Genomic DNA, 16,003 nt, shown 5'->3' on the forward strand with positions numbered 1-16,003 from the left:
GATAGGATTTTTTATGCGTTTTTTCTATACAATATTTTATTTGAAAGAAAAAAACATGAAAAAGCTTCATGTAAAAAAAAGAAAATATTTAATAAAAACATATACAATTCATGACATTTCTACGGGCGATTAGTTATTAGTATATAATTATATTTCATTTATTGTTATGAGATTATATAGGATCACTTTCTCAGACCAAAACTGTAGCTTAGGCCAGTCTCACACGTCCAGATAATTCCGTTACCGGAAAAATCGGTACCGGAGTTATCCGTGTCCGTGTGTCCGTGAGCTCACGTGGCATATCAGTGTGGCACACCGACGTAGTCCAGTGCTGCGTGGGAACTTTTTCTTATAATAAATTGGTGAAAGGAGTCTTGTTTCTATTTCTCTCTTTTTATGTTTTTCAAGTTTCCATTTGTGGACTTAGGGTACCGTCACACAGTGCCATTTTCATCACTACAACGGCACGATTTGTGACGTTCTAGCGATATCCATACGATATCGCTGTGTCTGACACGCAGCAGCGATCAGGGACCCTGCTGAGAATCGTACGTCGTAGCAGATCGTTTGGAACTTTCTTTCGTCGCTTGATCACCCGCTGACATCGTTGGATCGTTGTGTGTGACAGCGATCCAGCGATGTGTTCGCTTGTAACCAGGGTAAACATCGGGTAACTAAGCGCAGGGCCGCGCTTAGTAACCCGATGTTTACCCTGGTTACCAGCGTAAACGTAAAAAAAACAAACAGTACATACTCACATTCCGGTGTCTGTCCTCCGGCGTCTCAGCTTCTCTGCACTGTGAGCGCCGGCCAGCCAGAAAGCGAGCACAGCGGTGACGTCTGACGTCACCGCTGTGCTCGCTTTCCGGCCGCTGTGCTTACACAGTGCAGAGAACCTGAGACTCCGGAGGACAGACACCGGAATGTGAGTATGTACTGTTTGTTTTTTTTACGTTTACGCTGGTAACCAGGGTAAACATCGGGTTACTAAGCGCGGCCCTGCGCTTAGTAACCCGATGCTTACCCTGGTTACCCGGGGACTTCGGCATCGCTCCAGCGCCGTGATTGCAACGTGTGACCGCAGTCTACGACGCTGGAGCGATAATCATACGACGCTGCGACGTCACGGATCGTGCCGTCGTAGCGATCAAAATGGCACTGTGTGACGGTACCCTAAGTCTGATTCCCTGGACTACGTCAGACCTGTGTGGGATTTTTTGTTAAATAAATTGGTGAACCAGGGAATGTGTTGGGGAGTGTTCATTTAAATCAAGTATTTTTTGTGAGGTTGCTTTTTTTTTTATTACTGGGTTAGTAATGGGGGTGTCTGACAGACCCCTCTTCATTATTAACCCCAGGGCTAAATGCCAGCAATGTTTATGGACAATTCACAGCTGACATCAACCCCAACTACCATTACTATGATTGCCAACGCACCAAGAAGTGCCAGAATTGGAGCATCTCATGTGATGCGCCTCTTCTGGGGAGGCTGTAGGAGGGTATTTTTAGGCTGCGAAGGGCCAAATAACCAGGGACCTTCCCAGCCTGATAATGTCTGCTCTCAGCAATCTGCTTTACCTTTGCTGGTTACCAAAATATGGGGGGACCCCATGTGTAAGCACTAATTACACTGTGTTACAAAGGTCTTGTCCCTCGGACAATTTTGAGTGTTCCTGATAGATTTTTTTCATGCTGATTTCAGAAATGACTTCAGATTTTCCCTATCACGTAAAGGTTTTTGAGAAATGTTACGAAACATTATAATATTCTGTTATAATTCTAAAAACACAGATTATACTGCGCAACAAATTTCAGGGGAGTTCTTGATCCCCTGAGAAAATCTTATTGTATCTTATAGATTTTGATATGATGAACATGAATATGTGCTCCAAAAGTCTGTATCACGTAAGGTTTTTAACCCCTTCATGACCGGAGCTTTTTTCGATTTTTCGTTTTCCGCTCACCTTCTTTCCAGAGCCATAACTTGTTTTTATTTTTCCGTCAATATGACCGTGTGAGGGTTTATTTTTTTGCGAGAAGAGCTGACGATTTTAATGATACCACGTTTGTGCAGATACGTTCTTTTGATTGGACTGTGTATGGGATGCAGTGATGACGGTGCTGCAGCCAATCACTGAGTGCAGCAGCTCAGTGATTGGCTGCAGCGCTGTAGATGTGACATCATCGTTGCAGCTGAGCAACAGAGTTGGGAGGACCCAGGAGGATACATAAAGCGCTTTTTTTTTAACAACAAACTAAGCTAACAGGCAAAAGTTTTCTGGAAGAGGACAAGCTCTTTAATTGATTGGGACAGGGAATACTTTCATTCAGGTTTCTTCATGGTTTTTTACTTCTCAGGATTCCTAAGCATTTCATATACTGGTAATCTCTTCTGCCCAGAGTTAGACACCATGGAGAATTGGATATTTGTGACGCCAAACAGCTCAGGGAGTCCAGTGATGGTGAATCCGATACTAGAAGATTCCTGGAGCCAAGAAATAATTGGTCCAATTTACATATTAACTATGCGGATACATAGAATTTACATGACCTCACCCACTAATTGTATCTGCTGCTCACTGTATATTTACCACTGCCTTACTGAGGTCATGCAGAAACAATGCTGCCGAGTCTGACAGGTACGCAGCGTGCCCTCTACAGCACAGCAAAATTCATTAATGAATGTAATAATGAGTAATCTGTGCTAATTATTTGTACTGATGAACATGCAATACTAATTAAAAGTATAGGACACACGTCTCATTCATTGAATTCAGGTTTCTCCGACAACCACATTGCCCCTGGTGTGTAGCCTTCGGCACCATTGACTTCAGTGTATAACAAGTCAAGACATTTCTTCCTCCTAAATCTTCCTCCATCACCTGTGAGTGACATTAGTGAGAAGTGGAAGGAAACGCAGTAACTCAGCCACAAAGTGGAGACCCTGTAATGTTACAGAGCGGGGGGCCGAGTGCTGAGGAGCAGAGGAGAGAAAAGTCACCATAGCTCTGCTGACTCCATAACTGCAGAGTCCAGACCTCCTCTAGTATTAATATCAGCACAAACACCTCGCCCCTCCGGGAGCTTCATGGCTGAGCAGCTGCATGCAGCCGTACATCACCAAGCACAATGCCGAGCGTCGGATGGAGTGGTGTAAAGCCGCCACCACTGGACTCTGGACGAGACCTGTCCTGTGCAGTGATGGATCACTGTATTTTCTGTTATTGGACTACATAGGCAAAAAAAGTACAATAAACAAATATTTTGCAATAATTAAAGTTTATTTAAACATATATACTTGCTTTGACGCATTACAAAAATAAATATTTTTTTATGCATTTCCCCATGCTACTAAATAGCTATCTGAAATTTATTCCTAATATAAATGCGACCTGTCCTGCAAAAAACATTACATTAAATGAATGCATAAGACTGAAAAAAAAAATTATCGCTGACAGTATCTCCTTCATTAAATCGTTTTTTTTTAGGACTAATAAGAACTGTCATCAATATCCGATCAGTGGGGGGTCCAACACCCAGCACTCCCAACTAATCAGCTGATATCAGGAGCCATGACCACAGGGAGGACACAATGTATGAAGAAAGAACAGCGCCCTGCACTGTGTGTGGTCATTCTTGGGTACTACAGCTCAGGGCTCATTGAAAACACAAAAAAGCACAGTAAAACCAAAAACACTCTGTTGCAAAAAAATCACAGGAGACAGCAAGTGCTGGTAAAAAGATGGAAAAAACAGGGTATTTGGTTGATACGTTTTTTGCAAAAAACGTATATTAAGCCGCTCTACCAAACGTCAAGGTATACCCATATCAGAGCAGTCCTAGCTAATGTATGTAATCCCTATCTGATGTATTTAAAACCTGGTCATATGTACAATACCTGTATGAGCAGGATTCAGAAAAGGAATGTCCATGTGGACATGCTCGACAGAACGGCTCCTGTGCGCACAGCTCAAAAAAAGAGGGGTGGAGGCCTCCCCAGTCTTGTGGACACAAGAAAACAATTATGTGAAACCAGAACACATGAACTGTGCACACAGTGAACAAGCCTGTAGAGACATGTTCACACCACCAAGAGACTTGAAAACACAAAAAAGCACAGTAAAACCAAAAACACTGTTGCAAAAAAATCATCACAGTAGACAGCAAGTGCTGGTAAAAAGATGGAAAAAACAGGGTATTTGGTTGATACGTTTTTTGCAAAAAATGTATATTAAGCCGCTCTACCAAACGTCAAGGTATACCCATATCAGAGCAGTCCTAGCTAATGTATGTAATCCCTATCTGATGTATTTAAAACCTGGTCATATGTACAATACCTGTATGAGCAGGATTCAGAAAAGGAATGTCCATGTGGACATGCTCGACAGAACGGCTCCTGTGCGCACAGCTCAAAAAAAGAGGGGTGGAGGCCTCCCCAGTCTTGTGGACACAAGAAAACAATTATGTGAAACCAGAACACATGAGCTGGGCACACGGTGAACAAGCCCGTAGAGACATGTTCACACCACCAAGAGACTTGAAAACACAAAAAAGCACAGTAAAACCAAAAACACTCTGTTGCAAAAAAAATCATCACAGTAGACAGCAAGTGCTGGTAAAAAGATGGAAAAAACAGGGTATTTGGTTGATACGTTTTTTGCAAAAAAATGTATATTAAGCCGCTCTACCAAACGTCAAGGTATACCCATATCAGAGCAGTCCTAGCTAATGTATGTAATCCCTATCTGATGTATTTAAAACCTGGTCATATGTACAATATCTGTATGAGCAGGATTCAGAAAAGGAATGTCCATGTGGACACGCTGGACAGATTGGCTCCTGTGCGCACAGCTCAAAAAAAGAGCGGTGGAGGCCTCCCCAGTCTTGTGGACACAAGAAAACAATTATGTGAAACCAGAACACATGAGCTGCGCGCATGGTGAACAAGCCCGTAGAGACATGTTCACACCACCAAGAGACTTGAAAACACAAAAAAGCACAGTAAAACCAAAAACACTCTGTTGCAAAAAAATCACAGTAGACAGCAAGTGCTGGTAAAAAGATGGAAAAAACAGGGTATTTGGTTGATACGTTTTTTGCAAAAAAAATTATATTAAGCCGCTCTACCAAACGTCAAGGTATACCCATATCAGAGCAGTCCTAGCTAATGTATGTAATCCCTATCTGATGTATTTAAAACCTGGTCATATGTACAATACCTGTATGAGCAGGATTCAGAAAAGGAATGTCCATGTGGACACGCTGGACAGAACGGCTCCTGTGCGCACAGCTCAAAATGTCCACATGGACATGGACATTCCTTTTCTGAATCCTGCTCATACAGGTATTGTACATATGACCAGGTTTTAAATACATCAGATAGGGATTACATACATTAGCTAGGACTGCTCTGATATGGGTATACCTTGACGTTTGGTAGAGCGGCTTAATATACATTTTTTGCAAAAACGTATCAACCAAATACCCTGTTTTTTCCATCTTTTTACCAGCACTTGCTGTCTACTGTGATTTTTTTGCAACAGAGTGTTTTTGGTTTTACTGTGCTTTTTTGTGTTTTCAAGTCTCTTGGTGGTGTGAACATGTCTCTAGGGGCTTGTTCACCGTGCGCGCAGCTCATGTGTTCTGGTTTCACAGCTCAGCGCTCATTGCAGTCAATGTGAATGGAGCTGCAGTACCTGAGAACGACCACTATGCAGAGTAGGGCGCTGTGCTGTTCTGTACACTGAGAATATCTGGCAGGGATGAATGCAAGCACAAATCCAGAAGAACAGATGATGGTGCTCACCAAATATAGGGATAGAGTCTCTAAGTGGACTCTAAATAAGTCTAGGGAGACATTGTCAACTGATCCACTCCAAGCAACCTGCAAAACCCGATGTGGAGCGCAACAGAGGGCAGTGAAATCAGGGGAAGGAAACAGAGCTCGGGATACCCGGGACAGGTGTGTAACTGTAAGAAATAAAACTTGTATTTTCTGTACTCAGACCACTTATAGCCCTCCGTGACGTCAGCCTATGGTATGCAGCACTCTACGGCACACTGCTGTAATCTTTCAGCTATCCGGGGCGCAGGATGTATTCACACCTGAAAAAGTCCTCAAGTTGGCAAATCTGGAGCACACGGATTGTAAACAGCGTATAAATACTCAGAATAGTTGAGGGCTACGCTAGCGCTATTGACAATCGTCACCTCCTTAGGTGTCATCACCTGTGACCTATTTCCACCCTGAGAATAATGAAGACACGTGAGGGGCCCTGGATCTGCCAGAGAAACTCGGGTGATGCATCACTCACCAAACTCGTCCTACGAGAGCTCGGGTACAATCACTCATGATGCATGTCACCTGCAGTTCTCTCATCCTGACGTGTAATCTGTGTATTTCACACACAAACAGAGAGTAACACAGTGACACACATTTACACGGAGGATCCCAGTGATCTGTCCCCGCTGTGTGCAGGAACGGCTACAACTTTAAGGTTATATGAGGACTAGATGTTATTGTATGGTGCAGAAATGACAAGTCCCTATTATAAAGTATGACTAATGGCGGATCGTCACTATGGCAATATAAATAAATGATCGGCCTGAATTCGGCATGGTGGTAGTATCACTGGTGGCTCCCAAACATCTCTCAGATGTCATCACAGTCCAGACCTTCACGCTTAGCATCCTCTCTTCCAGCTGTGGCACTTATTCCGGACCCTCCACCCATCACTCAGCTCGTTACTTAGAGAATAGGTGCTTAGGACAAGGCATCTGCTGACGTTATCCTAGGGATAGCTTTCTCAGCATCTCAGCACACATTCACAGTGCTGGTTCCAACCTTCTCCATGGTCAATTGGTTTTACACTTGTAACACTTGGCTTTCCACCACTTACTGATACTTACAACAATATTCTGACAGTCTCCTCAGCAGAACCTCCATCGCACTCAGGTTGTTATGAATGTAGACCAAATGTTGCAAGTGCCAATTCTCTATCTCTCCATCCTGTTGACTCTGTTGCCTTCTTGTGACCAAATTTTTTCAACTGACAACTGTAGGTGTCTATTCTTTCGCCATCTCTAAGTGTGGAACCACCCTACCACAAAGTGCCACTGCATCCGAATACTTTTAAACAGGCACACAATCTTATTTCTCTTCTTTATAGGGGATTTGTCATCACATCAGCATCCAACAGTAGCCAACGATAATATCCCATCACGAACCAAGTGTGAAGGAAGTATTATGTGTGCTCTAAAGAACTTACAGTCACTTGGAGGTTTCCTTGCCTCCATTCTCCCTTGTCCCAATTGACCGGAGCGTTGTTTCGGCTACACTGTGCCAAACTTACCAAAAACTCATCAGGAAATGGATCATCCGGATACATGTACAGATATAGATTGATTGATTGATAGATAGATATAAAGATAGACAGATAATAGATAGATAGATAATAGCTAGAAAGATAATATATATATATAGATAATAAATAGATAATAGATAGATGATACAGTAGATAGATAATAGATTTTAGAAAGATAGACATGATGGAAAAGAGAAGAATTAATTGGATAGAAGGAAAAATGAGCAATTGTAGGTATCTGGGAGCCTCCGCCTATCCTGCCAATCTGAGAGCTTCCTCCTACCTTGCCAATCTGGGAGCCTCTGCTTATCCTGCCTATCTAGGAGCCTCCGCTTATCCTGCCTATCTGGGAGCCTCTGCCTATCCTGCCAATCTGGAAGCCTCTGCCTATCCTGCCTATCTAGGAGCCTCAGCTTATCCTGCCAATCTGGGAGCCTCCGCCTATCCTGCCTATCTGGGAACTTCTGGCTATCCTGCCTATCTGGGAACTTCTGGCTATCCTGCCTATCTGGGAGCTTCCGAAGCCTGTAGTTCAGATGACCATGCCACTGGTCTGAATTGTCAGTCTTCTGGAGCGCAACCGCCCTCTGGCAAGCAGGAGGCAGAGAAGCAGAGGAGTGGAGTGAACCTGAAAAAAGTAGATTAGACAAGGGCTGGAAATAACATTGGTGCAACCTGTGCAGCCACACAGGGGCTCAAGAGGTAAAAGAGCCACTACCCGCTACAAAGCAGGTGGAATTGTGCATTACAATGAGCTATTGGACTGCAAAGAACCCTTTTCCCTCCGTGTCTGCCCCTGGATTAGACAACACCTTTAAGTAGAAAAAAAATGTTTCTGCCATCCATAAAGACACGTTGTAGTCTATAATTAACCTTCCTTTGTGTTACCGATACTGCCGTGCTCCACATTATTTACAGCTCATGCACGTGTTATAGATTTGTGTTGTCCACATTATGGTGCTCACAAACTTCTCCTGCCTTGTGCTGAAAATTTGTCTGACGCTCGTTTAAAAAAAAATCCCAATTTTTTTTTTTACTAATCTTGCAAATTTTATTGCAGTCAATCTCAACTCTTGGCAATGGCTTTACTAAATCTCGTCTTTTTTCTACCCAGTTTTCTGGAATTCCTACCTTCAAGTCAACTTTCTTCAGCCAGTACATCTCCTAAAATTTGAGGACTGGACTTGTACCTTGCAAATTGTAGCTCAGTATTTTTGGACTGTGTCTTCGAAAACGTTGCATTTTTGCAGTACAATTTGAAAGGTCTTCTTTTTTTTAACTCGATATTTAGCCACGCGGCACAAAGACGGTATCATTAGAACACTTGTTAAAAAATAGCGTTGGAGGAACCACAATGTTTAGGAGGCGATCCCAATCCGGCACGGAGAACGCATCCAGACTCTTCTAAGACCACCGACTTTCTGACAGGGCTTTTATGGTCCTAAAAATCTAAAAAATAAAATAGGGACTTTCCCAGCAGATCTAGGACTGTCGAGAGCCGTGAATTTCACCTGGGAATGAACCTTTGTGAAATCAAATTACATGTTGCAACAACGGACAGTGCGATGTTACTAGATGGCGTACAACAAACCCCAGCGTAAAAAATCCTCTGCAGTTTCTCCACTCCACCATCTGCACATTTTCTGATCCCCAGTGTGCTCCATCGCTCTATCTGTGGTTTTATGGACTTCATTCATTGCAATGTTATATGAGAAATCCGCTGCTAGACCTGGCCCCAAATCCAAGGACGGAATCTGCAAGTAACACGTGAGAATTTGGTGCAAATTTTGAAGCCATTTTCACGGCAATCCTTCACAAGCACGCTGTGCACCCTGCATTCATGCACTTAGCCGTATATTTTAATATTTCCGTTCAGCAGAAGGTGGAAAAAAACTCGTTTTTTTGGACTTTTTCTGGCTCATGAGTGTAAACGTCGGACATTAGGCTCAGAGGGTATGTGCATTAAGTTTTACAGCCGCCAACAAAAAACGTTGCAGATCACTGTGTGCCACTCTAGCCTGATATTTAGGAGATAAGATCCAATAAATTTTCCCCCGGTCCCTCCCATTTGGTTAAAGGTGCTTTTAATTAGAGCATTAGACAGACTCCTAGATCTAAACCCAAGAGAAGGTACCATAGTCTCCTGCTTGTTTATAGACGCCATCCAAATGTGATCTTAGGAAATTCACCTCTCGGGGTCATATTCTCAGACTTGACATCTATTTTTGGAGGGGAAATATTTTAATTGTAATTTGAGCTTTTTTTTATTATCTTTACTTGGGTGTTTTTTTTCACCCAAAACTTGCTTTAATAATAACAATTATTATTATTTTATTTATTTATTTATTATTATGAAAATGTAAACCTCTTGAACTCTGGCTTTTTTCTCCCTTATTCCAAAATGTGCATCTGGGGAAAAAAAAGCTTAAAAAAAAAAAAATTCACACCGTAAGACCATTTGCACAAAATAAGTTTCACCCTCCTGCGTTTTTCAAAATCCGGAACAGCAATCTGCTCTGATTTTACAGCAGAGGATATTTATCCATTTTTACCTTTTTGATGCAAACTTGAAGCAGTGTGTGTGTGTGTGTGTGCAGAAATGCTGAAATTCTAAACTTTAAAAACACAATTTAATTTATTACACGTATTTTTCAAACTCCCTAGGGGAAAAAAAGTGCATAAAACCCCCCCACAGAGTTCAGCATAATTTTTATATTCAGGGCGGGCAGAAATGTTTATGAAATTACTTCCATCTTGCTTGAACTCCGCACCCCGCCAAAAAAAAAAAGTTTTCGCTGAGCGTCAGTGTGACCTAAAACTTTGCCGTTGTCTAGAATGGGGCCTTCTCTGCCAACGCTTTGTTAAGTAGGAGATGATTATCAGATGACATTAATTAGTTCTCCGCCTACCTATAAAACACATTCCGCAGGTTTGATACTCTTAATTTAACCCGGATGTGCGTATTTTTTATTTTGCCGGTAAATCGCCATTTTTCCGCTTAGTTGTCACTACAAGAGATATTTTGTAAGACCTCCGGTAAACATAAGTGATCTAATTCTGGATTTACTTCCTTATTTCTAACAATGGAGAGAGCTGAAAGCCATTGACTGTGCTTGAAGACCTGTCAGGAGGCTCTGCCGCCTCTCGCATGTCCAGGTGAGTCAGGGCGGAAGGAGCGATGTAGTCAAGGTGTGCGAGGCAGGGCTAAACCAGTTTGACAACTTTCAATGCTCTTATGCTCCTTTTTTTTCTAAAATAGACATGCAGATAAGGAAGAGAAAGAAGGAAACTGTCATGCTGAGGTAGCTAAAGCCAAGTCTGGGCTTCAGAGAAACCGCCAGCTCTAGTGTCCCATAAGTGATCTGGGAAGTGGAAGGGTTGACGGTCCAGGATCACCATGGTAAGTGGCTCTTGGTAGTTATTCTAGGAAGAATTGTAGCCGGTGTTTGTGTGTTGGGTTCTTTGGGGAGTCGGAATCCATCCTGGTGCATTGCTGAAAGTTGTCGCGATCACGTCCGATCAGTGCCGTATAGGATTGAGGACACCGATACAGCCTTACGGAAGTTCTGGAGGTGATCATGACCCAAGCAGATGCTCCATAGTTGTTGCTTTTGCAGATATGGCTTGATACATTTTGCAGGCTGTTTGTTGTTTGCATCCTTTTTTGGGGCGAGAACGCCAGATGTTGTGCCAAAGTTAGTAGTATAATATAACTTCATAGAAAGTTTTTGCGTTTGTTTGTTTTTTATTAAACACCCCATATTACAGGGTTTGGGGCAGTTGTTTTTTGGAGTTTTTTCCCATTTGACTTATCTGTAGATCTTTGAAAATCAGCAGGGAAAAAAAAACACGTACATATTGATTAAAAAAAAAAAAAAAAAAACGCGAAAGTAAAATTACATTCCATTTTGTGCGTTGATTTAATGCACAAAATGGAATGTAATTTTACTTTTGCATTAGTTGGTTGTTTGTTTTTTTTTGGGGGGGAACTTTCGGAAGCATATATTAAAAAATGTTAAAATCGCAACATACTCGAGTTTTGGGTTTTTTTGTTAGTATCACATGTGCATTGTGAAAAAAAAACAATGTGCTTGTATGGTACCATCTGAAATTAAAAAAGAAAACTCACATGATTTGTAATATTTAAGACTGTGTGCCCACGATGAGCTTTTGATGCTGCGATGCCAACCAGACTTTTTTTTTTTTTCCTGGCATAAACTGAATTGTCATTTAACTGTGATCCGACTCTTTCGCATGCCAGTATCGGATCACAGGTGTGGAGAAGAGGGAGAACTTAATTTCTCCATTGTATGAGTTTGCGTATTAGAGATTGCACTCGGATGACATCCAAGTGCAGTCTGATGTTTGCCCTGCACCCATAGACTTGTAAGGGTGAGCGCTGTCCGATATAAGCTGCCAATTGCAAAATGCTGCAAATTATTATTACTTTTTTTTTTTTTTTTTCATGCCGACTCTACATGAGAAAATAAACGCTAGCTGGCACTGATTCATAGTATAAGGCCATATTCACACGTTCAGTATCTGTAAGCCAAAACCAGAAGTGGGTGAAAAATCCAGAAATGGTGCCTTGTTTCTTAAACTTTTCCTCCTGATTGCTCCATTCTTTGTTTTGGCGTAAAATACTGAACGTGTGAACGCTGCCTAAGATTGGAGCGAGTGTTATACGCTGGCTACTCGCAGTGTGAATGCGCCCTGAATGTGTGACCATTCTGGTAATCTTGTACACACACAGTATCATATTTGGTTGCCTTTTGTGTTCTAATTTCTATAGTTTTCACTTTGTATCTGTTATTTCTTAATACATTAAGTGTTTGTTTTTTTTAACTACTGAAGCGCAGAAGATAAAAACAAAACAATTCTGCAAATATAAACTGTGTAAACAAATACCAACAAGAATTTTAAAATTCAACCTATTGGTTTTCATAGGCTAAAATGGTCCAAAATGATCTGGTTTGTATATTGCACGCGTGAATGCGTCCTAGTAGTGCGGTCACACGGAGGTTTTTCTATGAAATTTTAAAGCCAATCCGCTTCAAAATCCACATCTAAAACTGCTTCAAATGCTCTGTAATCTGTATATTGAGGTGGATCTGTTTTCAGAAAGCTCCTTCTATTGTAAAGTGACATAAATCAGAGGATGAATGTGGCGAATGCTCCACGCGGCGGCAGGTTTATAGTCGGACTTTCACCTTTATATCACGTGAGATGGATTTTTTTGCGTCCTTACCTAATGCCTTTTGGTTTTCTAATGTTTGATCTTTGTTCTGTTCAATGGTTTTGCAACATTTATTTATTTTATTTTAATCACGCATCGCTCTGAGCACCTGGATTTTTCTGAAAATTCGGTAGCGCACAAAACCGGACTTATTCTGTGCTGGTAATTGGCAGCAGAAAACAGAGAACTCTTTGCCCCAATTCATCAAGATGAGCATTTTGCTCACAAGTGTCAATTAATTTGGCGATTCTGTTGGCTACCGTGCTCCACCGCACAGACTGGAGTGCATTTTTGTTATAGTTGGCACCACCTTTTGTGACATAAATGATGATGAATTTGCTTTCCGCGCCTGGCCATTAATCCCCTTCCTACAACGTTATTTCCACTATTCAAAAACTTGGCCAGGATTGACGTAAAAATGCCAAAAACTTTTTGCAGAACCAGAACTTTGAGCAAAAATCTTGCTACAGTTTTACACCTGAATTCTAGCATAACCTGTTTGACTCGTGGCCTTCAGCCAAGGGTCTATTTTTGACCACCGTTTACATTATCAAAAAAATGGACCTGTTCTTTGATCAATGGTCCAAAACAATGGCTGCACTAGCCAAAATCCAACATAATTTTTGTGCTTTTAACTATTTTTTTTGTGCCTTTTTTTTAATTTTTTTTTATACTACCGGATTAATAATGTAATTCTTTTAAGAAGATGTGAGTGCCAGCTGTCGTTTGGACTACTGCAAATTTTCTTGCATGACTGAGATTTGCCACGTGTCATTCATATCGATGGACCACATGTTGCCTGCGTAAGTATTGTTCACAGGGACTGGTAGCATTTCGAAAACTTCAGTTTCGCCCATGGAGGTTAGATGTCGCTTATACCTGTCCCATACTCTCAAATATTAGAGTGGGATGACCTTTCCGGAAAAGTATGACACCTCTTTTTCCAGGACGACTCCATTCTTGCCAAAATTGTATCAGAAAAATCAGGAGACTTTTGGCCACCATGTTGGCACAATGAAGACGTCATACAAGATTTATCAGAATATTCTAAAAACCCCTTTTAATGGATGTATATATAAAAAAAAAATATATATAGAAGTATCCCAACGAAAACTTGTCAAACGTGCCAGAGGTACCTACTCTCGACATACAGTCCTTCTGCACAAAATATGCCCAAAGTTGACCAGAATTACAAATGGCACACGGTTGGCCCAATCCATTATCGATTAAATATTTCTCATCAATGGTTTCTGTTCTATTTCGAGTTGGATAAACATTTACAAACGCTTCATCTCTACATCACAAATACTTCATGTTGATGCTTCAGACCACAATGGTTTTGACAACTGTGGGAAACGCTCCTGGTTGCATTTCTGGTTTTCTGCCTCTGACCACTGATTTTATTTTTTAGCCAAGTAAAACAGAACAACGCCCGTCCCTAGTAAGATTTCCAGGTTAACTAACCAGTCGTGCCAGGATGTGACCTACACTGAGATGGTGAAGGCTGGAAGCACATAAGTTCATCCGATTCAGTTCATTCTTCTGCAATGTTGATACAGCCCTAGATAATCTCCCTGATAAGACAAAAGCCAATTCTCCTAATCCTTGGGGTCTGCACTTTGCCTGATCAAATAACTTTGGAAGTCCACCTTTGAACCCACTCAAGGTCTACTACTACTTTTAGTAACGCTGGTGCCCAAAACCGTCTATAATCTTTGCAATCTGACTAATAACTGATATAATGGCACAACCGTTGTCTTCTTTTTGGTGCACACTGTGATCTGCCTCGGAGCACCTGGATGCCACCGTTACCTTTTTAATGTTGGCGATAATCATTTATCTCCTGTACAACAGGTAATGACTTGCTGTTTGGTGAGGATCTGACTGCTGAGACCCCTGCTTTTCCCAAGAATGGGCCATACAGTGGAATGGAGCAGTGACTGTGCATGAATGTCACATCTCCATTCATTCTTTACGGGACGTCCAGAGATTGGACCGTTGCACTTGATTATCCCCAGCAGTCCTATAGAGAGGCGGCTCGGCTATTTCTGACAATCCTATAGAAAATGAATGGCGCAGTAAAGCGCATGTGCGGCCACCATTCCATCAGTATAGAGTCCTCTCAACATGTCACTCTTGTAGGTTCCCATTTGGAGAGTAACCTTCCAAGTACATAATCCTAATGTAAAGTGACCTCAACCTTTGGACTGAGAAACTAGACTTGGAGCAGGAGGAAAGGATCCGATCAGAGCAGTGGAGGCAAATATATGCGATTTCTGAAAATCTTCTCCCCGATGCAGGCACTGTAATATGAAGTGCCCCCAAGGGTAAGGGGTTACTCGGTACCGGGCCCTTCGGTTCTCGGTGGGGATGTCACGATGGCTGACCCGGTCCGTGGCCCTAGGGACGTCCGTTGTAAAATGGGGGAAAGGTCTTTAAAGGGATAATGTTCGTGACGCCTCCTTTGGTATTCGGTCAGGGTGACCGACGCTGCTGTGAGGGGTCCGCTGGGGTGATGTTATGGCAGCTAGATGGTATACCTTCCCACAGGTGAAGTGTATCCCCAGGGCTTCCCAGTGTGTAGATGGTGGATGGTGTGAGGCGCAGTGAATAACGAGGACACCAGGTTGCAGTCTCTTTACCTTTACTGAAGGCTTCAGCATCCACAGTCCAGAGCACAGATCACAGGGCAGGCAGAGTCCGGCCAGTCTGAAGGCACATCCAGAGTTCCCTTATCCAGGTGGAAATCAGTAGCCTTCCTCTAGCATCTGGGTGTTGTAGTACCTCCCTGCTGAGCTTCTCGGTAAGGTCCTCACAACTATTCTGGATGTTAAGTCTCTTTCTCTCTGTCCCCCTGATGGTTAGGATAGGACAAACCCGTATGACTGGTGGCCTGAGGCTTTTTACAGGGACTCTACCACGCCCCGGCCCCCACAAGTTGCCACCATGCCTCCTGGGTATAAGGTCGGCAGCTAACCTGGAATTAACGGTCCTGCCAGTCTCTGAAGTAAAGCGTAGAGATCCTTCCTCCCTCGGTGTTCTGGCTACCAGATTCCTGCGCCTCAGAAAGGAGGCAGCCTCTTGCAGGGCAGAACTCCTCCCGGTGTTTTCTCCTTTTGCTATGACTTGGTTTCTCACTCGCTACAATACAATTCCCTTCTAATGTCTCTTCCTTAGGATGCTGCCGCATGTGGGGCAGGCGCAGCTCCGTGGCCTTCTGTCTAGGTCTCTGACAGGATCCCACCCCTGTCAGGGACCCACTACCTGAGAGGAGCTCAGATAGCAGCTCACTGGGTCAAGCCCAGCTCGCTTCTGCCTAACTTCCTGTCCGGACCACCAGTTTTATCTAATTGTGAGGAGTACCCTAATAAATAGGAGCATAGCTCCCCCTGGCAGCCTGGAG

The 16,003-nt window shown here is 42.6% G+C and overlaps 2 protein-coding genes across 4 annotated transcripts in view; one reads left to right on the forward strand and one right to left on the reverse strand.

Annotated features, from left to right (window-relative positions):
* The window catches only part of SMIM35 (small integral membrane protein 35), a 65,193-nt gene that overhangs the window by 23,214 nt on the left and 25,976 nt on the right, over positions 1–16,003 (reverse strand). The window lies entirely within an intron of this gene.
* Positions 9,481–16,003, forward strand: part of LOC143764379 (transmembrane protease serine 4-like) — a 41,335-nt gene continuing 34,812 nt past the window's right edge. The window contains exons 1-3 of one of the 2 annotated variants that reach the window (XM_077249901.1): positions 9,481–9,611; positions 10,454–10,520; positions 10,624–10,764. In XM_077249901.1, coding sequence (XP_077106016.1) covers positions 10,762–10,764 — 3 coding nt within the window. In that variant the 5' untranslated portion in view covers positions 9,481–9,611; positions 10,454–10,520; positions 10,624–10,761. Of the gene's footprint in view, positions 9,612–10,087; positions 10,521–10,623; positions 10,765–16,003 lie in introns of those variants that run through there. The other variant, XM_077249900.1, reaches the window with a different exon arrangement.

This window comes from Ranitomeya variabilis, chromosome 4 (genome assembly GCF_051348905.1).
Source record: "Ranitomeya variabilis isolate aRanVar5 chromosome 4, aRanVar5.hap1, whole genome shotgun sequence".
Lineage (NCBI taxonomy): Eukaryota > Metazoa > Chordata > Amphibia > Anura > Dendrobatidae > Ranitomeya > Ranitomeya variabilis.